Source organism: Cetorhinus maximus, chromosome 13 (assembly GCF_964194155.1).
Source record: "Cetorhinus maximus chromosome 13, sCetMax3.hap1.1, whole genome shotgun sequence".
In the NCBI taxonomy this organism is placed as follows: Eukaryota; Metazoa; Chordata; class Chondrichthyes; order Lamniformes; family Cetorhinidae; genus Cetorhinus; species Cetorhinus maximus.
In genome coordinates, this window is record NC_135891.1 from 15,744,425 (window position 1) to 15,767,263 (window position 22,839).

General features: G+C 39.7%; 1 protein-coding gene across 15 annotated transcripts in view; it reads right to left on the minus strand.

Moving 5' to 3' along the window:
* Positions 1–22,839, minus strand: part of LOC144688446 (nuclear receptor coactivator 3-like) — a 264,554-nt gene that overhangs the window by 22,343 nt on the left and 219,372 nt on the right. For 14 of the 15 annotated variants that reach the window (XM_078554995.1, XM_078554993.1, XM_078554991.1 and 11 more), the window contains 9 exons: positions 18,075–18,175; positions 17,642–17,816; positions 13,584–13,772; positions 11,457–11,561; positions 9,765–9,905; positions 8,717–8,864; positions 6,151–7,462; positions 3,713–3,884; positions 1,791–1,991 (listed from right to left, as the gene is read on the minus strand). In XM_078554995.1, the coding sequence (XP_078411121.1) occupies positions 1,791–1,991; positions 3,713–3,884; positions 6,151–7,462; positions 8,717–8,864; positions 9,765–9,905; positions 11,457–11,561; positions 13,584–13,772; positions 17,642–17,816; positions 18,075–18,175 (2,544 nt within the window). The remainder of the gene's footprint in view (positions 1–1,790; positions 1,992–3,712; positions 3,885–6,150; positions 7,463–8,716; positions 8,865–9,764; positions 9,906–11,456; positions 11,562–13,583; positions 13,773–17,641; positions 17,817–18,074; positions 18,176–22,839) is intronic. The other variant, XM_078554996.1, reaches the window with a different exon arrangement.

A 22,839-nucleotide genomic window follows, 5' to 3' on the forward strand; every position in this document is an offset into this window, starting at 1 on the left:
TAATAAAAAGACCCACAAAAGGATCATAAATGTAAATTTCTATCATTTTGCACATCAAAGTTCTTAAAATTGTGAAATGGGCAGTATAAAGTTTTATTTTAAGCATGGTAAGAACAAAGTATGGAATGGACTTAAGCCACTCATTCCATCAAACTGCCATGAAAATATAACAATTTTCATAAGATTACTGTGATTTATTGTAAAGGTAGGTTAATAGTGAGGTTTGGATTAGTTTCTCTGTGTGAGGATGTGTGTGTGTGTGGGAGTTTTAATTGAATTGCAGACAGCTAGTCTGGAGCTTTTGAGTTATCAGAAGAGAAGCTAGGTTTGAAATGCTAAATACGTAAACATGGCTGAAGTTTTAGAATGTGAGCTGTGAAGAACATTTGCATTTTTAGATAAACCAGGGCTGTGAATTTCAAAGGGATGGTAAGGTGTTACACCTAGTCAACAGAGGCTAAGCCAAACAGTATGTTTATTTTTCCCAAAGATTATTGATAATATGAGTACTATGGAAGATTTATATTATGGAAAAAGTAAGTTGCAAAGACATATTGGAACAATGGAATTTACATTAAAAAAGGGAGAAACACACATAAAGGAGCTGAGGTTATGTGTAAGCAGAAGGCATTCTAAAATCTAACAAGTGTGAAAAGCCTTCAGCCTCAAGATGTCAAGTTGCTGTTTACAGGAACCGAAGCTAAGAAAACTCACTGTGAGTATCACTGCCCAGGGTATTATGTGCTTTGCCTGGGTCTGTTGAAATTTATTTGTTTTTATTGTTGCCTTAACGGAGGTGTAACTGGGAGACAGATTAATTAGGGGAGCTAGGAGTTATCATAGTAGTAATTTGTAGACCTATGTATCTGTTTAAAATCATTTCTTTTATTAATAAATGTTTAATTTAGTTTTGTAAAAAAAACCTCTAAGGCTCGGTGTTACTACTGAATTCAAGGCACGCCTCTTGAAATAAAATACAAATTGCAAAAATTTGCTGCTGTTTCAAGTTTCCCTCTGGGATTCGAGCAGTTCAGCATTTACCATGTGCTGTGCCATAACAAAACCCTCTCCTACCGCTAACCATTTACTATTACTTCTAGTGTGCATTCTACCTAATACAATGTTCCTTAATGGGTAAAAACTTGGAGTTAAAGTTTGCATAACCTTCTCCATGAGCTCTCAAATGATTTAACCAAGAATTGAGGAATATTGATCTGTCTTTCGGATGAAAAGTTAAATCACCTGTCCTCTCAAGTGGGCATAGAAGATCCCATGGTATTAATTTGAATATGAGCAAGGGAGTTATCCCCAGTGTCCTGGCCAGTATTTATCATTCAATCAATATCACCAAAAAACAGATTATCTGGTCATTTTTGCATTGCTATTTGTGGGAACTTGCTGTGCCCAAATTAGCTGCTGCTATTCTTAAATTACAACAGTGGTACATTTCAAATGTACTTCATTGACTGTAAAGTATTTTGGGATATCATGAGGTCAAAAAAGGCACTAAGTGAAAGCCCTTTCTTGCTTTCTTTTAGCAGGTGGAAATGGCAATGACTGAACAAGGTTTCAACTTTGTACTATGTTGAATGTAAACACATCCTTCAACAACAAATTTATGATTTTGCTACACAAAAGGAAATTTCTTCCGTCTGGGGCAAGAAAGCAAAAAAACAAAAGTGAAAGATGGCAATAGCAGTAAGTTTCTAAACAGTTTTTCCCTGTGTACTTAAATGCTTTTCACAAAACTGATCTAGTGTTCCATATATATATAAACATTGGAAACATACCTGCACTCCCCACAAAACTTTCTTGACTGCCTCCCATCCGGTTTGCCATCATTGCTTGCTTTGCCATCATTGCATATGGGCTGCTGTTTCTCAGAGGAGGGCCAAGTCCTGCACTGGGCTGGCCCTGGCTGTTAATATCCAATGACATGGCTCGGTTAAACCGAGGTCTAGAGGGTTGCATAGGTGGTGGACTGCCTAAAGCTAAGATGTTGACATAAAATGTTACAAATAGTTGTTTGGTAGTATAGAACTTGAGTATTGCTGAAAAAAAAAGAGACATGTTGAAGCTTTTTGCCTTACACTCATCAGGACACTTCATAAGAATGCCAATATAAAGGGGCAAACAACAATTTATATTGTATGAGAAGAGTTGGCAAATGAACTCTGATTAGTAGAGGTGTTGCCATGGAGAATGCACTAGTGATAGTGACTGACAGTTAACTGCCAAGCATTGTTACAAATTTAAACCAGGTAGCTTGACCCTGATTGGTCAAGGCATTGCCCAGAGGATTGAGTCAGCGAATGACTATCCCTTATTCGGTTTAGCTGAAACAGGTGCAATGTGTGTGCATGTTCTTTCTGTCTGCAAAGAACATGGCCCTGTGAATTAATAACATAATAATATAATAGTAATCCAGTACACGCAAATGCGCCATACTGCGGGCCTGACAATCTTAAATTGGTTACCAACATAATTCTTAGCACACTGAGGATTATTTAGCAAATGTTGTCCAGTCGTGGAATCACATCTAATGTTGGACACTGTTTTGAGTTTTGCAAGCTGATTAGGTACAGTCTGTACCTTTCCCGTTGCAAACAGCGGCTGGGACATGCTGTTTAATACGATCCGCCAGTCTTAAAAATGAGTCCCAATGTGAAGCCTTCCTTTTTTCAAAGAAATTCTGAGAATATGAACTTAATAATTCATTTCATGCTGAATAAGTAATCAACATTTGATTTCATGAAAGAATATACAATATCAAATATAATTCAATCCCACAAAAAAGGAAAAATCAAAAGCAAGCCCACTTGACTGTTACAGTCTTGAAAAAACTCAAATACAAAGTTTCATTAATTATTTTTATATAAAAGCAAGTAGTAAAACTGCATAAATTCAAAATTCCATCTATCAATTTTGGAAATTTGTCTATGTAATTATATCCTGATGAACCCAAATACTTTGCAATAAATTCTCTAGGCTGCATAAAATTCTCAGTCCAAGCTTTAAACTTCAAAATTAAAATCAGAAAGAAAATACATGGTTGATGTTACCTGATTTTCGGTATCTCCCACCCAATCTCTGCCAGGGCACTAAGCAGGCAAAATGTATCTGAAGCACATTTATGCATGCAATAAGCTGGGCTTGCCTGTACTCCAGCTTCCAGTAACTATCCTAGCTCTGAGATATCCTTGCTGCAAGAATGTCCCTTGGCAGTGTCTGGCGCATGAAAAAGAGGTTTTCAGCAGCAGACAGACTGCTGGTTTGGGGGCATTTTGGACATTGTATAGAAACAGCAATCAAAAGATCTCCATGCCAATCCCTGTCCCAGGAAGAAAAGAAGGACCTTTCTCTGATCCTTGTTGCTTGACCTTCTCGTATTTTGTGAAGGGGTGATGTCAGGCCTATGGTCATCTCTCAAAATGTGCTTCTTTCCAGCTTTGAAAGGAAAATTGGGGTATGAAAGCCAGGAAAGTTCCCTGCCATTAACAAGGCAATCACTCCAACCCTCAAAAGGTAGTAAGGTCTCTGTAGCCCAATCCTCTGATTGGATGCACTTTGTTTATAATCTAATCCTAAAGGCTAAAGTTTCCTGCATGTTAAAAAGCTAGATGCATTAGCAGACTTAAGACAGCAGATGGCGCAGCTTTTCTTCCCTTAATACAGAAGAACGATTCCACCATCAGTAACAGAATCAACTTACTGCCACGGATTTGCTTCTGTGTTCCTGGGGAAGGTGAGTGACCTCTTTCAAATGCCATGACATCCTGAAACATTGCCTGTTTGTTTATCATAGTGTTGCTATTCCCAGACTCAGAGTAATACTGGGGCAAATCACCCAGAATATCATCTAAAGTGTCTAATTCATTGCTTGTCTGAAATATAAAATATAAGAAAAATCAATATTAGGAGTTTAAGATCCATTCTAACTGAATGAGTAGAAACTTATGGCAAATAATCACAGTAACTGCTTGTTTGCTCAAGCCACCAGGTAACTAAATATAATTTTTGCTTTGTTTAGAAAGGTTTCAACAGAAGAAACCTTTTATAAACTATATCTAAAATCTGCGCACATGATTAGCTTTATTTAAATGGAAATAGGTCATTTGTAATGAGACCATGTCAACAGAAGTGCTGTGGGCATGTCCACATAATTAAATCATTTCTCAAGAAAATGTACAATAAAATATTATAAGATGAAGAAAGAAAATAGTGAAAAATCTACAAACAAAGGTTCATCCAAAGTAAGAGGTTAAGTAAGGGTGTGCAGGAGGAGGAGGTGACGATGCCACTGTGGTAATGTCACTGGCTAGTATTTCAGAGGCCCAGACTAATGCTCTGGAGACAGGGGTTCAAACCCCGACACAAGAAATCTGGAATTAAATATTTTAAGAAAAGCCTGTCTCAAGAATGAGCACGACGAAACTATCATCGATTGTCATTTCTAATGCCCTTAGAAACCTGCTGTCCTTACCTGGTCTGGGCTACATGTGATTCCAGACCCTCAGCAATGTCACTGACACTCAGTTCAAGGGCAATAAGGGATGGGCAACAAATGCTGGCCTTGCCAGTGACACCCACATCCCATGAAAGAAAAACATGCAGGACAAAGGAATAGTATGGTCCAGAAATTAAGGGGAAAAATGCCCATTTGCCTGCTGCTCCTCTCTCACCATCTAAATCTCAGAGCCATTTAAATGTTATACAGGCATTAGCCTGAACTGTTGCTGAAATACAGGTGACCACTTGAGCTCATGGGCCCTCTGGGCTCTGGCAGGTAGAACTGAATCTTACAAATTATCATGTTTATTTCTTTTTATGGTTTCTGCAGTTGATGTAACAGAAAACCAGCCTTTGTATGTTTAAACTCTCCCCCACCCTCATGTCCCTAGCAATCCTGGATGAGTCAAATTCAACTGTATCCTTGGCAGTTAATGCTGGTAAGGACATAAACGAGGGATGCATGCCCCTCATTTACATGCTTTTATAATATAGCTGCCAATTTATGGGTGGATGTATTAATAGCCCACCTCCAAATGCTTCACCATTTTTGATAAGGCACAGAATCCTGGCGGATCAAAGTTCAACGCCAACCCCACCACCACACATTCGCTGCTGCCAATCTGCCTAAGAACTTCTCTTTGCAGCCTTGGGAAGTTCAGGGCCATGTACATAAAAGTACTGCGTAGCGTAACATCAAATTATACAGCCAGCAAGATCCCAGGTTCTAATGCTGGTCTGCACAGAATGAAGCTGATCTCAATGACAGCAGAAACTACAAATGGCCTCTAAACCCTTAAACAGCAGGGAATCAGTCAGGTTCTGGTCCTGCCCCAGTATTTAATAATCCACTGAAAAGTCTGTAGGTATGACTTTAGATGAGAACAGAATTGGTTAGGCAGTGATATTCTCCCAGCATTGAACAGTCTGCCAACGCACATCCTCTAAGCGCTCTGGTCAAGGTTCTAGATGGCAGCCATATAGAAACAACATTCTCCACCAAGAGTTAATGCATGACTTTATCATGTGACACCTTTGAGTCGTGAGCAGTAGTGCTCACTTAATGAAGTTACTGTGCTGATCATAAATATACCAAACAGGCATTGATGCAGCAATCTGAAGCCGGAATATAATGATGCAACCTGCAACAAATTCCCAAGCATTTTTAAGGAGTAATTTATCAGGTTGTGCTATCACACAAAATGAGACATAATGAAGAAACACTATTAGAGGGGGGTGGGGAGTCAGAATATGTCTACCTCTTATATCCTCTGAAACAGGTCTATTTTCCTATTGCAAGAATATGCTCATTTCAGAACACAAGGAATGTTGAATTAACCTCATTTCCCAAGGCTGATTCTTGAATTTTTGATGCAACAGGGAACAGCAACATGGAGGTGCAATGAAGGGAAATATGATGGGGGGGGGAGGGAGAGAGAAAGACGACACAGCCAATTTGTCAATCTTGTGTGCACAGCACTATCACCAGGGCTCTTAGAGCATTGGTGCATCCAATATCAAGCATTACTTGTAACCCAGTACATAATCTATGTCAATTAATAAAATACACTATGGGCTATAAAAAATGAAACTCAACATTGCACACATTCTAGCAGTAAAATTCAATTATTTTTCTGTCACCTGGTCAGTTGGTTCAGTCTTGATGCGCACTTCATCTTTCACCTGTATTGAACCTGAAATTTTTGCTGCATTACAAGGATCCATTTTGTCCATTCCTTCAATTTTAGGCTTAACATCCTTTAAAGTGAGTTCTTTTGGATCATCTTTATCTAACAGGTATCGCAGTAGTGCATTATTCTCCTTCTTCTTCGGGCTCATCTGTTCTTGCTTGATGACGGCGTCTCCCACTGGCGTCATACTGCCTGAATCCTGACAAGACTCTTTACCTGTAGCCTCTGCAGTAAGCTTGGCCACTTCAGCAGGAGAGTTTCCATTCTTCAGCAACTTGTGTAAAATTTTGTGTTTCTCTTGTAAAGAAGAGCCATGCAATGTGGTTGCAGAGTTGCCACCAGCTGTAGCCGAGGTCGAGGAGACCCCTGTTGGACTTGTGATACCTGGAGAGGAGTCCTTAACACTAGAATCCAAGTTGGAGTTTGTTAACGAAGTCAGTCCCATGTCATCCGAGGGAGAGGTCAGTAACTGCAAAAGTTTGGTGTGGTTTTTGTTCTCATGGAATCTTCTCTGGCCCTCTATGTTGTCACTGTTGCCAAAAAGGTTCAGATTTCCTTCCTTGATGTTCTTCTGTTCGCCATGAGCATCTCTGCTTTCTGGTCGACCCACTGTGCTCTCAACTTGGTTGTGTTCCCCAAAAAGGCCAGGAGAATCTTTTAGATCCATGCTACCCATCTTTGATTGCTGGAGCAAGTTCACATTTGGAGAAGTTTCCATTTTTTGACCAGGTGATGATAGTGATGACAGGAGTGAAACTCCCAATCCTTCACTTATGGCTTGAAGTGCATTAAGGGAACTACTAGAGAAGGTGCTACTTCCTGTGCTGTTTATATGTCCCACTGGCGACTGCATGCCACCAGTTGTAGAATATTGGCTGGGTCCCATTCGTGGACTTACCCGATGCCTCGGTGAAAGCATTAGATTCTGTTGGGCTGTGTTCACCCCAGGGCTACTGTGTGGGGGACTGTTCATGGTGAGTGCATAACTGTTCCCCTGTAAGTTAGGTGTCTGCATACCAGACCCATGGTTCAGTGCACCAGCAGTCCCACTTCCTGCGCCAAACCTTCCCATTTGCCCCATAGAACTGGGGTCATTCAAATTATTTGCACCATAGGTCATATTATTTTGCACTGGCATTCCCTGTCCTGCTGCCCCTGATGGCATGCTCATATTGCCCGAAGAGTTTGTGCTTGCTGTGGCAAGTGTTTTCATCATTTCTTGCCCCAAGTTGGTTTGGTTCAATCTGCAACCATTCTGTTCCCTATAAATAGAACAAGATTATTGGGGGTTAGATTCAACATCAGAAATTAGACATTCCTTCACTGGGAAGAAAAAATGTCCAAGAACATAATGGCATTGTTCATAATTATAGTATCTTATTCATTTAGAAACACATCATGGTAACACATTCAGGGCATTCCTGTCATTAAAAATCTGGACATGCCTAACCCCATTCCCTCACCCAAGATCTCCATACCCTCCTCAGCTCTATTAATATCTCTGACTCTTTGAAGCTGCCACAAACTAAAAGCAAAAATTTTGACTCTTAACAATTGTTGACTTAGTTAATAGGCTGTAATCTATTGTAGCAACTATCAACTTAGTTTAAGCTTTCAAAGTAGAACGGCCGATAAACACAAATCATTGTGGCCCTTATGCTGTTGACCCTTATTGTATAACACAACTAAGAATGGGTAAAAATAATCCATGTACACTAGTGTAACTTGGATAAGCAGAAATACAAAACTCTACTCAGGTCTTTTGGAACCTCTGCAACCAATGCCAAATTTCCAGAAAACTCAAAATATTTTTCAAGTGAAGACAAAAGCAAAGCAACTCAATATTTACTAAATAGTTTTAAAAATAAACTGACCCAAAGCATGAGCTTCAGTGTTGCAACTGGTCTTTCTGTACTGTTTTGTTCCGTGACTGACAAAATCTGCGCTAACTTTGCAGATCTAACTGGTCCATACCTGTACAAACTCTGCATTGGTAATGATGGGACATCTTTCACATTGGAAAGCCACAATAAACAAACTCTGAATTTTGATCTTAAATTAAATTACCAACTGACAAATCGATTCAGGCAAAAAACAAAATGGCATTGGGACAATAACCATGGTGAGATGGGACATCACTTCCCACACTACAGGCTCTGGACTTCATTTAGGCCTTCGTTGGAGGTGATGAGTTCAATCAAGTAGTGAGGGATCACAAAAAGTAAAGTCAACTTGTGCAAATATGAAAAACCATCTAGTAATCTACTAAAGAGTAGAATTCACACAGACATGGCAATTCTTGTACCTATGCAGTTATTAAATACTGTGCCGCAGAAACAAAAACATAGTAGAAAGACAATGGATCACACAATATGTCCTTATGAATCTACCCGCTCGAATATATGGAGGAGCTGATGGGCAGCTATAATACAAACATTATATAAAAGCTGCACTTCTAAGATATTGTAATAAAAAAATTCTATTCAATAGCTGCACATATCAGCATGTCCCTGTACCTTTGCAGCAGGTGTGTAGAGCCAAAGCCAAGGGACTCATTGGATGCTGGGTTGCGTAGAAGTTTGGTCTTGGTTTGTGCAGTGACTACAGTGCCATCCGACAAGGAGAATCGATAAAGGGGACTCTCAGCTTGGCCTTGTGTCAAGGCTAAGTAGGAAAGGAACAAAATTAAAGAATATAAATACTGGGTCAATATGCTAATTACATTACGTAACAGCAGAGTCAGAAATGCAGCAATAGAACTTTCAAAATCTTTACACAATATTTGCTATTAGACATTTTGCTTTGTGTTGAGAAAACATTTGTTGAGAAAACAAAGAAGGATAAAATTTTAAAAAGTAGACAAAAAAGACAACAATGTATATCTCGGCCATTTAGAGAGGATAAACCGCTTTGAAATTGGGCAGCTGCAGCCAGCTGCTTGCTCGGTCTAATAGTTTAAACTCATTATTTTTGTTTAAAAAAATACAAAAAGGGTAGCAAATTCTGAAATGGATGGACCTGGTGGCCTTTGATGTGCTCTAGGGGCAGTTAAAGGATTAGGTAAGCGCATTGTGCCGGCCACTACATACTACATCCAAATTCAGCCAACCAGCTCAGACATAGGAAGGGTCAGAACACACAGCAGTAATCTACCTAGTCCCATTGTGTTGGTTGGGGAGAGGGGGAGGAAAGGAATTGGTACTGATTAATTGAGAAATAGTTAAATGGAAAAGCCCCAATAACCAGAAATACTTTATTACATGACAGAGAAAGCAGGATAGCGGTTTGTCAAAGAGCATTATTCTCCAATGAGTCACTTCAGGTCTATTTTTCTTTTAAATTGATCAGTGCACAAATTGTTTGTAAAGCTACAGTGTCTTTGAGCTATAATGATGTTTTTCATTTTAATAAAGTTGTTTTTGAAGGCTTGTCCTGCTTTTTCACCAGCCCCACATCACTCACAAATCTCAATTCTACTTAGAAATATCAGGATGTGGGCCTCATATTCCTCACAATTCATCAATAACTGCTTTTTCTAGGCCATGTAACTTTGTAATACTTCACCTTCTTGATAATGTCTTTTCAGGGACCATGGTTGCCCATCATTATGGTGAAAGAACCTCTGAATGCATCTTCTTACAAGATCTTCCCAGCCTGGCTTCATTGAGGCACGCAGGGAACTTGGATCTATTGAAGTAATCTTGCCTGAAAATGGAACAAGGGGAAAGGAACTTAACATGGAATCAGTTCAATTGTTAGAGTGGGAAAGAATGAAGTAAATGAGGGATTGTGACAAAGAACAATGTATATTTATGTAGTCTGTTTAGCCTAAAAGCAGATTTAATCCAGAGCTAACCAGAATTCTGGAAGTTACAATATGCCTTTTAGCCATTGATAAGTTAGTTTAAACATTCTGACAATCTTGTTCTGTATTCAAAGAGATTGGTAAAGATTCACCTAGTCATTCAAATTATATAGCCAGATCAGTAATAAAAAGGTATCAACTTTATCAGCTTGGGATTTTATGCCTTTTATGCTTTCAAATGTCCCAATAGGTTGCATAACCTGAGCAGAACAGAGTGAAATTATGAAAAACGACTCAAAGTACTGTCAAAGAGATAAGTTTTGAAAATACTTTTGAAGGTGCAGAGAAGGTAACTAGGTGGATGTGTGTACAAACAGAATTTCTGAGTGTGGGCGAGGTAACTGAATCAATACTAAAGTGGAAAAGTATGTGGCACCACAGAGTCGAACAGAGTTTGAAAAGCAGAGTTGTCTACAAGACCATGGAATTGAAACTTGCAAGGACGACTATTGAAGGGATTTGAAAACAAGGACAAGAATTTGAAAGTCAATGCACAAGAGGACCAAGAAGCCAAAAGAATCTTAGTGAAAAAAGGTTGACAGAAGTGAGGGATTAGTATGGGGCAGAACACTTGTGACAGAATTCTGCACAAGTCGAAGAGCGCAACTGAGGAGACCAATGGGATGTACCAAGCCTAAAAGCCATCAAAGCATAGATGATGATTTCAACAGCAGTAGTAAGAGTTTGGGATGGAATTGGACAATATTGTGAAGGTGAAAGCAAGTAGCTGTAGTGTTTGAAATGCAGTTTATGGAAGAACCGAACACCAACATTGTGCACTGTCAGGTTTGGTTTGAATAATTAGCAGAGAAAGGGGAAGAAATGTGCGAAATGCTCAATATTAAACCCTGGGCTTCAGATACCTGAAAAAAAAATACCCTTGGTACTTGTTTTCATCTGGTCAATGGCCAGTTTCAGATGATGCACTTCAGAATGATGACCCCAGAGACACAGAAGATAGGTAATTTGAACACCAAACTTAGAAAGGCTCAGAATAAGGAATGCTATTCAGAAATAAAGGAGAATATAAGTGTGGGAAATGGAAAAAAGCAAAGTACTTAGAACATACTTATAAATTGTTTAAAGTTATTTTACATGAACAGGATTCATCATAGTTGCAAAATGACTAACAGAAAGCAATTTTACAAGTTTACACTTGTTTACACTTTGCTTCAATGATATCTTTCACAAGGTGATATCTTTTAAATGGCCAGCATATAATGAGCACAGAATTCCCAAGCTTCCAGTTGTTGAAGTTTTAAAGGAATGGCTTTAAAATAAATAAAGCCTTTTTTCTGTAGCTAATTTAAAATGGTACATGAATTAACTTAGAAATTTTGCACCTTGGACAACCTTTTCCATTAATCAAGGTGGCTTCTCTCAGTGCTCACCTGTCATATCGTGCCTTGTGACAAAGCTTTCAGGACTGGAGGGAAATGGCGATCTCTCCACTGGTGTAATCCGTCTTGCTACACAAATCATACAGGACTGCAGATCTGAAAGAGCAAAACCAGATTTTTTATTTCTAATTTCCAGGTTAGAATGGTAAACTCATTTTATAAAAACAAAATATTATTCTTTGCCATGGTTCATGCTATTTATTTGCCTGACACAAAGCAGCTACAGGTACACAAAAGCAAGCACCCATGATGATTCTGGGTTTCAGGAACTTAAGTTATGAGGAAATGTTAGGAAAGTTGGGCTTGTCCTCTGGGAAAGAAAAAAAATAGCTCAATTAAAGTTTTTAATACTATGAAGACTGAAGCAGATCCATTTAAATTGTTTACGGTGTAGTTTAAGAAAATGTTCCACTTTCTGACCACAGGAAAAAAACTTTTTAAAAAAATTTTTGCTATAGAGCGTTATGCACTAACTTTACCCTATTTCCCTTCATGTACCAACACCAATGTTCAATTCCATATGCCATTCCTCAAATAATGAAGCAGTCTGTGTCCACATGCAGAAAGCCCTGGATAACTTTCAGGCTTGTCCATTTTGGCAAGAAGAATAAAAAAGCATATTATCTAAATGGTGAGAGGTTGCAGAGTTCTGAGATTCAGAGGGATCTGGGTGTCCTGGTGCATGAATCACAAAGGGCTAGTATGCAGGTACAGCAAGTAATTAGGAAAGCTAATAGGATCTGATCATTTATTGTGAGGGTTACTAATTACAAAAGTAGGGAGACTATGCTTCAGATATATAGGACACTGGTGAAACCAGATCTGGAGTACTGTGTACAGTATTGGTTTCCTAATTTAAGGAAGGATATAAATGCATTAGAAACAGTTCACAGAAGGATTACTAGACTAATACCAGGAATGGGCAGGCTGTCTTATGAGGAAAGATTGGAGAGGTTAGGCTTGTATCCACTGGAGTTTAGAAGAGTAAGAAGCAACTTGATTGAAATCTTTAAGATTTTGTGGAGTCTGGACAGACTAGATGTGGAGAGGATGCTTCTTCTTGGGCAGGAGTCCAGAACTAGGGGTCATGATTTAAAAATAAGGGATCGCTCATTAAGACAGAAATGAAGAAAATTTTTTTATCTCAGAGAGCCACAAGTCTTTGGAACTCTCTTCCTCAAAGGGCAATGGAAGCAGAGTCTTTGAACATTTTTAAGGCAAAGCTAGATAGATTCTTGATAAACAAGGGAGTGAAAGATTATTGGGAGTAGGCAGGTATGTGCAGCGGAGGTTACAATCAGACCAGCCATGATTTTATTAATGATGGAGTAGGCGCGAGGGGCTGAGTGGCCTACTCCTGCTCCTAATATGTACGTTCGCATGATAAAGTAGCACATAACATTTGCAGCCACAGCCAGGCAATCACCATCCCCAACAAGAGAGTCCAGCCAACTCCATTTGACATTCAACAGCATTAGCATTATTGATATCTCCATCACTGACATCCTGGGGGTTCACCATTGCACAAGTCAGGAGTGTGATGGAATACTCTCCACTTGCATAGTTGAGTGCAGCACCAACAGCACAAGACACTTGACAACATCAAGGTCAAAGCTGTCTGTTTGATCGGTACCCAATCTACCACCAGCACACTGTGGCTACAACGTGTACCATCTACAAGATGCACTGTAGCAACTTGCCATGGCTTCGTCAACAGCACCTATGCAACCCGTGACCTCTAACACCTAGAAGGATAAGAGCAATAGGCACATAGGAACACCACTCCTGCAAGTACCCCTCCAAGGCTCACATCATCTTGACTTGGAAGTTTTTGTTTTTTCATCATTGCTGGAAAATCCTGGAGCTCTCTCCTAACAGCACTACAGGTGTTCCTTCAACACATGGACTGTAGCAGTTCAGGTAGACCTTCTCAAAGGCAATTAGGGGTGAACATAAATGGTGGCCTTGCCAGTGACACTTATGTTCCATGAATGAATTAAAGAAAACCTGAAAGCTTGATACGTTGCAACCAATTTTTTAAGTGACCTACTTTAATAAAAACAAATCACTTCAGTTTTTTTATACAAGTCCTATTGACTTAATATATTAGAGGTTTACCTTCACCTTCTTCAGTCATAGCCTTCGGCTGAGAAAGTGCAAAGCACTGCATAGTTTCATATTTCTGACGTGGCTCATGGTTTCCATTCGACTCCTCTAAAGAATCATATGGCATCTGAACTAACATACGACAGTTAAACGTATGGCTCTTCTGTCTCTGTGTTTCGTTTGTCCAAGAAACCCCATTCACTGAGGAATAAATGGACACACATCATGAGCAAAAAGACAGCAATCTTTATGGTTAACAAATCAGACATGCAATCTGTAAATTCTAGATGTGCATGCATTGGCAGCATTCAGATATCTTACGATGCAGCAGATGATGTGTGCCAGGTGGATCAAATCCACGAGGGAAACTTGATCACGCTATCACAACAGCTTTGCAATTTGTATTTATTTCGAGATGCATGTTGAATTCAGAAGTAATAACTCAACCAAGGCTTGAGATTTTTTAGAAAACTAAATTAAACATTTATCAACAAAAGAAAAGATTTCAAGCACATACATAGGTCTCAAATTGCTACTATAATAATTCCTAAAACCCCTAATTAATCTGGCTTCCAGTTACAACCCCATTAAGGCAACAGTAAAAAAAAAAGATTTTAAACAGATTCAGGCAAGTCACCACAATACCCTGGACAGTAGAATTCAAAGTGGATTTCTCAGCTTTAGTTTCTGTAAACAGCAGGCTTAAGTGGGAGGCAGTGGCATAGTGGTATTGTCACTGGACTGGTATTCCAGAGACCCAGGGTAATTCTCTGGGAACCAGGATTTGAATCCCACCATGGCAGATGGTAAAATTTGAATTCAAGAAAAATCTGGAATCAAAAGTCTGATGATGACCATGAACCATTGTTGATTGTTATAAAAGCCCATCTGGTTCACTAATGTTCTTAAGGGAAGGAAATCTGCCGTCCTTACCTGGTCTGGCCTACATGTCACTCCAGACCCACAGCAATGTGGTTGACTCTTAACTGACAACTGAACAAGGGATGGGCAATAAATGCTCATTCTCCTTTATACATGTTTCTCCCTTTTACTGTAAGTTCTATTGTTCCCGTTTGTCTTTGGAACTTTCCCTTCCTCATAATATAATTTTTTTCATGGTGCTAATATTGTCAGTAGCCTTTGGGGAAAAATAAACACACTGCTTCGCCTAGCTTCTCTGGCTAGGTGTAAACATCCTACCATTTCTTTGAAATTCAAACTCTAAAAATGCAAATTCTCCTCACCTTACATTCTAAGACTTCAGCCATGTGTACATATTTAACATTTCAAACCTAGCTTCTTTTGATGAATCAAACCCTCCAGACCAGCTGTCTCCAATTCAATTAAATCACACACACATAGAAACTAACCAAACCCCACTATTAACCCACTCTTACAATAAGTCACCATAATATTATGAGATTTATTATATTTTTGTGACAGATACATTTGCTAACCTGTTAATAGGCTAATAATTAATGGGAATTATCATCTCATAGGCAAGTCTTCAGGCTGCTCCAGGAACATCTCAACTCCCAATACCTGGCTGCACCAAGTCATCCCAATAAACCTACACTTTTCAAGGATCTCCGATCATGAGCATTGATTTCATACACTAGGTATTTTGTTTCTGAATTAGTCTGGAGATGTTCGTGAAATATTTAGAACTGAGTTTACAAGTATTGAAAGAATTAATCTTAAAATGTTTTGCTTCAATGTGTACCAACATAAAGAAAATTCAACCTGAAAAAGAAAAAAAGTATACAAAACTTTTGTTTTTTCAATATTTTTAACTTTCTGCTTTGCTGTCTTTTTTCTATTGGAACATCTTTATTGCTATAACATTTTTAAAAACAAACCTTTATATCCTGTCTTATTTCTTCAGATGCCAGCCATTCACACTAAAAGTACCAGCATTCACTACTCGCCAGTTTTTCATTGCCGTATCAAGAGAACATGAAGGCAAATGATGCACTACTTCAGCATTTCTTTTTGTTTATTCTTTCATGGGACGTGGGCGTCGCTGGCAAGGCCAGCATTTATTTCTCCATCCCTAATTGCCCTCGAACAGAGTGGCTTACGAGGCCATTTAGGAGGGCAGTTAAGAGTCAAACACATTGCTATGGGTCTGAGTCACATGTAGGCCTAACCAGGTAAGGGTGGCAGATTTTCTTCCCTATAGGGCATTAGTGAATTAGGTGGGATTTTATTTTGTGATCACCATTACTGAGACTACCTTTCAATTCCAGATTTTATTAATTTGATTTAAATTCCACCAGCTGCCATGGTGGGATTTGAAACCATGCCCCCAGAAGATTAACCTGGGCCTCTGGATTACATTACCATTACACCACTATCTCCCCGTCATTGGCGGGTTCAAAATTGGAATGGCTAGATAGGACAGCAGTTTGTATGTAATGGCTGAACCACTTAAAATTGGTAGTATGACATTCTTCTTCCAATCCCCACCTCTCCAAGCCCATGTATATAAGTTTACTGTGGTAGTACAAAATATTAGATGCTAGAAACTGTGGGACCTCATGTTCAATTTTATGCATTGCTGGTGGACCAAAGGGAGGAGCAGGACTGTTCTCCGAACCCTCAAGGAAGCTTTTAGCCTCTCTTCTGCCAATCACAGCCACTGCTCACCACTGCAATCGGTGACCATCCTCTATCCACTAAGCTCCAATCTTGAGCATCCTGCTGAGATTTGATCCCCACCTCCCTGCCATACCAAGCCCCAATCTCTCCCTTCCACCCAGTTGCTGTATTGCTGGGTCAGAATATTTTCTTTATAAAGGAAGCATGAAAGTCACAAGAAGTCATGGGAAGAAATGGGTTAGCAAAATCTTATTTCAACTGAAAATTTAAAACTAAGGTAGGCGTTAATTGACACACAAAATGCATTACTGTGTGCCTTTTACAATCTGGATACCATTAGCTGTTTATCAAAACAGCTTTCTGCCAAAGGAAAGCACAGGAAGTCTCAATTTGTGAGCTTGAAAGCCTCAGCAAGCAGCAACTCTGAATTAAAATTGCTGAGGGCCACACCCCAATGGATTATAGGCATGCCCTTGACGTAAATGTACTTCTTCCTGACAGCTACCATTATAGACTATTAAATTGAAAGCTTTAAGATGCTAATAAAGGTATCCATCGCTGAAGCTTAGGCTACTTCCCACAAAAATTCAAGCTGCCAAATGGAATCTTGAAGAACCACTATGTTGTCCTGCCTCCGGCCTTATCCGCAAGGAATGCAAAAAGAGTCAAATGATGCTAAATTAAGAAGATCCAAGAATCAATATATTATTCCCAATAATGGTCACAATGACAACAGTCAGCTCTTATCTGATTTTGTGAAAGATCATGAATATCACAGAAAATAGAAGGAAGATTGAAGGACCGCCTAATGCTCTACCTTAATTGTCACAACTCTGGCAATAAAATTCCAGCTATTTCTTGCTCTGAACTGCTGCCGCTTCTATCTCAAGGCAGCTTGATTTGTCAAAGATGTGAGTGAATTCATGTTGTCAACTTGTTTGGTAGTGCACCTCTCCTTGGTGGTGTTGGTCACCCTGTATCTAAACTGATTTGTTGTGGACAGCTTTTCTGAAGGACAAAAGAAGTACTCACAGCTTGGTTCTATATATCTACCGAACGGCTTAGTTGGATTAATAACTTTTCCATCTGTGCACCATGAAGCTAGCTGGATGTTCCCACCTGGTAGCGAAGATTTGGTTACCAAATAGACACAGGTAGGAGGACAGGAGTGGAAAGCTGCATTCTGAGCTGGACACTTAATTCCCTAGGTCACAATTTTAAAAGCATCAGATGGCGCCTTGTGTTTTTTTTAAATATCCAGGGACAACGGAGGATTCCTCAACTACAATAGAGAGAGTGTAATTGTCTCACCTACCATGCTGCCTTCAACTACAGGACACATAATTAACACCAAGTTGGAAATCTACCTCTTTCAAATAGATGGGAATGTTGATTTGTAGGATCAAATACTGTCGCAAAATTGAAATTTAAAAAATTCTTGCCTCTATATACACGCACGCTTGTCCTACCTGTAGATTTTGGCAAATTTCGAAGAAATTCATCACGATCCTCTTGATGAAGGATGTTATACACACTAGTGTTCATAAGCTCCTCCTGTTTGTACTGAAGGTACTGGGTAACATTTTCAGACACAAACACTATGTTTCCATCTCGATTGACCACAAACAGAAAGCCATCCAAGGCCTACAAACCAAAAAGAAAACCATGTCTTGCTATGAAAAATCTCTGCAGGAATATTTATCAGAATTCACCACAGGGCTCATTTCAGAGCAGTAAGTGAAGATGTATATTTTAAAAGATATATGTGCAGTAGCACTGAGAGAAGAAAAAAAACTTCTCTGCCCAAAGTCTACTTGGGTAATTAAACTGTCCAATGGAAGTTTCTTTAATTGCATATGTTGTAAAAATGAAAACAAAATCTGTTGTGCCTTTGAGACTTACCTTAAGCAAGAGAGGACCCAATGAATCCTTGTCAATGACTCCTTGCCCTGTTGAAGATACGTCTGCTTTCTGCACATCATCTTCATTTGAAGATGCTTTTCCTATGAAGAAAAACAATCATCTCTAATTGCACAGAGAACAAAAAGAAACACAAATAGAAAAGCTGCTCTCAAGTTTCACTGCTACGATGTCCATTGTTTCCTAGGAGTAACCTGGGAGTATATTTTTAAAGTTGGAGCTGTAAACAGAGATACTAAATATAGATTAAAAAAAAGTTAAAGCATCACGCTAATTTCTTGAACACAATTCCAATACACCAGTGTCTCAGCTTAACTTTTTTTAATTCATTCAGGGAACGTGTGTGTTGCTGGCTAGGCCAGCAGTTATTGCCCATCGCGAATTGCCCTCTAAGTGGTGGTGAGCTGTCTTCCTGAACTGTGGCAGTCCATGTGGTGTAGGCACACTCAGTGCTGTTAAGGGGGAAGTCCCAGTGTTTTGACCAAGTGACAGTGAAGGAACAGTGAGGTATTTCCAAATCAGGATGGTGACTAACTTGAAGGGGAACTTCGAGGTGGTGGTGTTCCCATGTGTCTGCTGCCCTTATCCTTCTAGATGGTAGAAGTCGTGGATTTGGAAGGTGTTGTCTAAGGAGCCTTGGTGAATTCCTGCAGTTCATCTTGTAGATGGTACACACTGCTGCCACTGTGCGTTCGTGGTGGAGGGTGCCAATCAAGTGGGCTGTTGTGTTTTGGATGGTATCAAGCTTCTCGAGTGTTGTGGGAGTTGCACTCATCCAGCCAAGTGGAGAGTATTCCATCACACTCCTGAATTGTGCCTTGTAGATGGTGGACAGGGTTTGGGGAGTCAGGAGGTGAGTTACTCGCTGCAGGATTCCTAGCCTCTGACCTGCTCTTGTAGCCACGTGGTGGCTAGTGGTATTCTCACTGGATTGGTATTACAGAGACCCAGGGTAATGCTCTGGGGAGCCGGGTTTGAATCCCACCACGGCAGATGGTGGGATTTGAATTCAGAGTCTGATGATGACCATGAAACCATGAAACCATTGTCGATTGTCATAAAAAACCCATCTGGTTCCTTTAGGGAAGGAAATCTGCCATCCTTACCTGGTCTGGCCTACATGTGACTCCAGACCCACAGCAATGTGGTTGACTTTTAAAATGCCAGCTAAACAAGGACAATTAGGGATGGGCAATAAATGCTGGCCTGGCCAGTGATGCCCACATTCCATGAACGAATATATTAAAAAAAATATGGCTGGTCCGGTTCAGCTTCTGGTCAATGGTAACCCCCAGGATGTTGATATTTAACTTACCAAGTTCAAAAGCAAGTTATAATTACATAGTGCCTTTTAACAGAAGAAAATCCTTATGTGCTTCATGGATAGGTGTAAGGAAAAGAGGGACACTGAGCCAAGAATAGATGGATTAGGAGGGGCAACAAAAAAAAAATGGAATTTCAGGAAGCTTAGGAAAGAGGAGAGTGAGGTGGAGATGTTAAGGGAGGGAATTCTAGAAAGAAAGACCAGGCAACTGAAGGTTCTGTCACTAATGCTGTAGTGAGTGAATGAAAGGGAAACTTTCACAACTGATTGGAGTCAGGATAATGAATACGTCAGAGGATGATATTGAGTTGGAGGAAATTTCAGAGATAGGACAGGGCATCTGAAGTCAAGGAAGAAAAATCAAAGATAGAAAATCTGTGCTGGCAGGGCCAGCAACATCTGAGGAGGAAGTAACAGAGTTAATGTTTCGAATCCAATATGACTCTTTGGAACAGAGTCATGTTGGACTATTTGGAACAAAATTGAACCCCCAAAACTCTGGTAAATTTGAGAAACTCAGTAACAGCTACATTTTTTTGTTTTAGCTAGAATATAAACAAGTTGTCACAAAAGAAAGTATGGAATACTGGGCTAAATATTTCACCAAAGTTGGTCACTGACAAAAGGTAGTAGTGGTAATAGAGTTTAGAATCTAGCATTTGAATATTTCTCTGCAGGATGAACACATATGATGCCCCCCACCCCTCCACCAATTCCACTTAAATTAACTATGGATTTTTGTACAACAATCCAAATTACAGGTTATCATATTGGAACAAGACTTCAATCCCTTTGCTCTGGGAGCACACAGACAAATGGCAAATTAAAATAAGGCAATTACTATACAATTCTTGAAAGGGTAGGGGTAAATCCACAATGCTGAAGGCATTCTAAAAAGGTCCCAGTGAACTGGAAAATTGTAAATGTAACACCTCTGTTCAAAAAAGGAGGGAGACAGAAAGCAGAAAACTATATGCCAGTTAGCCTAACATGTGTCATTGGAAAGATGCCAGAATCCATTCTTGAAGGGGTAGTATCTGGACATTTGGAAAATCATAATACAATCTGGTAGAGTGAAGATGGTTTTGAGAAAGAAAAATCATGTTTGACAAATTAGATGGACACTTGGTAGCACAGAATTTGAGTACTGTTGAAAAAGAGAGACATACTGTCGTTGCTTTTCGTCTTACCCTCACAAGGACAGTTCACAAGAATATCAACAGTAAAGGGAACTGCAATTTATACTGCATTAGAAGAGAGCGCTGATTGGTTGGCAAATGGACTCTGGTTGGTAGAGGCATTGCTATGGAGAATGCACCAGGGAACACTTAACTGCCAAGCTCATTTTTTCCAACAACCTAGTTCACTTCCCATGAGAGTGCCTCGACCAGAGTCAACCTGCCCAGTTTGAATTTGAACTAAGTCATGGCAGTTAATCAGCACTCTCCTCTAATGCAGTATGTATTGTTGCTCCCTTTCCTGTTGGTATTCTTGTGAACTGTCTGGATGAGTGCAAGCTTCAACAGCATGACTCTTTTCAGTAATACGCAAACTTAGAGTTCTTTGAGGGTGTAGCAAGCAGGGTGGATAATAACCAGTAGATGTAGTGTATTTGGATTTCCAAAAGGTATTTGAAAAGGTGCCATATAAAAGGTTACTTACTACAGAAGACGAGAGCTTACGGTGTTGGGGGTGATATATTAACATGGATAAAGGACTGGCTAACTAACAGGGCTTGGGATAAATAGGTCATTTTCAGGATAGCAAGCTAATTTGTGAAGCGCTGCAGGGATCAGTGCTGCTGCCTCAACTATTTATGATCTATATTAATGACTTGGATAAAGGAGTCGACTGTACTGTGGCCAAATTTGCTGACAATATGAAGATAGGTAGGGAAGCAAGTTCTGAGGAGGATGCAAAGAGTCCGTAAAGGGATATAGAAAGGATAAGTGAGTGGGCAGAAATTTGTCAGGTAGAATATAAGGTGAGGTTGTACACTTTGGAAGGAAGATTAGAAAAGCAGATTATTTAAAGAGAGACAGTACAGAAGGCTGCATTATAGAGGGATCTGGGTGCCCTTGTACATGAATCACAAAAAGTCAGCAGGCAGATACAGCAAATAATTAGGAAGGAAAACAGAATGTTGGCCTTTATTGAAAGGGGATAGAATATAAATGTAGGGAAGTCTTGCTATAACTGTACAGGACACTGGTAAGACCACACCTGGGGTACAGTCCTGGTCACCTTAGTTAAGGAGGGATATACTTGCATTGGAAGCAGTTCACAGAAGATTCACTAGGCTGATTCCTAGGATGAAGGAGTTGTTTCATGAGGAAAGGATGAGCAGGTTGGGCCTATACTCTTTGGAGTTTAGAATAACATGAGGTGACCATTTGAAGCATAAGATTCTGAGGGGGTTTGACAGGCTAGATGCTGAGAGGATGTTTCCTCTCATGGGGGATCTAGAGTTAGGGCGCCCAATTTAAAAATAAAGGCGTCTCGCATTTAAGAGGAATTTCTTCTCTCAGAGGGTCGTTAGCCTTTGGAATTCTCCATCCCAGAGAGCAGTGGAAGCTGGGTCATTGAATATATCAAGGCTGAGACAGACTGATTCTTGATTGACATGAGAGTCGAGGGTTAATGGGGGGAGGAAGGAAAGTGCAGTTAAGGCCACAATCACATCAACCATGATTTTACTGAATGGTCGAGCAGGCTCAAGGGGCTGAATGGCCTACTCCTTTTCCTATTCCTTATGTTCTTAAGTTTGTAAGTCAGTTTTATCTGTAGCTCAACAGCCCAGAGGGGTTGTAGTTAAACAGTGACCAAGCTCCATTTACATTTGTCCAGCTAATAGTCCAAATCACAACCTTTTGCAGACCTGCCATTGATGGCGAAGGGAAGGAAGGGAGGAATTGGATTTTGTACAGTTAGCTGCAATTGCAAACCCAAGAGTAGCTTGCAAGGCCCATCACTGCAACAATTGAGGTCCCCTGTTGTTGTAACATTGATAGAAGTGCAAGTTGCCTGTTAACAATGGCATTCAATGTTAAGATGCCCATTCTGGGCATGAATTAACATTTTTATTTAAAAAGGGAGAGAGCACGAAAGATCTTAAAGACTACTGCAATGGAAAGAGATCTTCTGAGGCTAATAAAGGAAAATTTATGGGAATGGTACAGGAATTATCTGGCATTTTAGTGTCAGAAAGCACCAAATATTTTTCTAGGCTTCACTATCAATTCCTAATTTCAAAGGCACTGTACTTCAAAAGGTAATTCAAACAAACTTTATAACAACTAATTGCATTAATATAACATCTTTAACATATTAAAACATCCCAAGGTGCTTCAGAGGAGCATGACCAAAACAAATTTGACAGTGACTCAGTTCATTGGATATTTCCCTCAGTAATGCTTCGTAGAT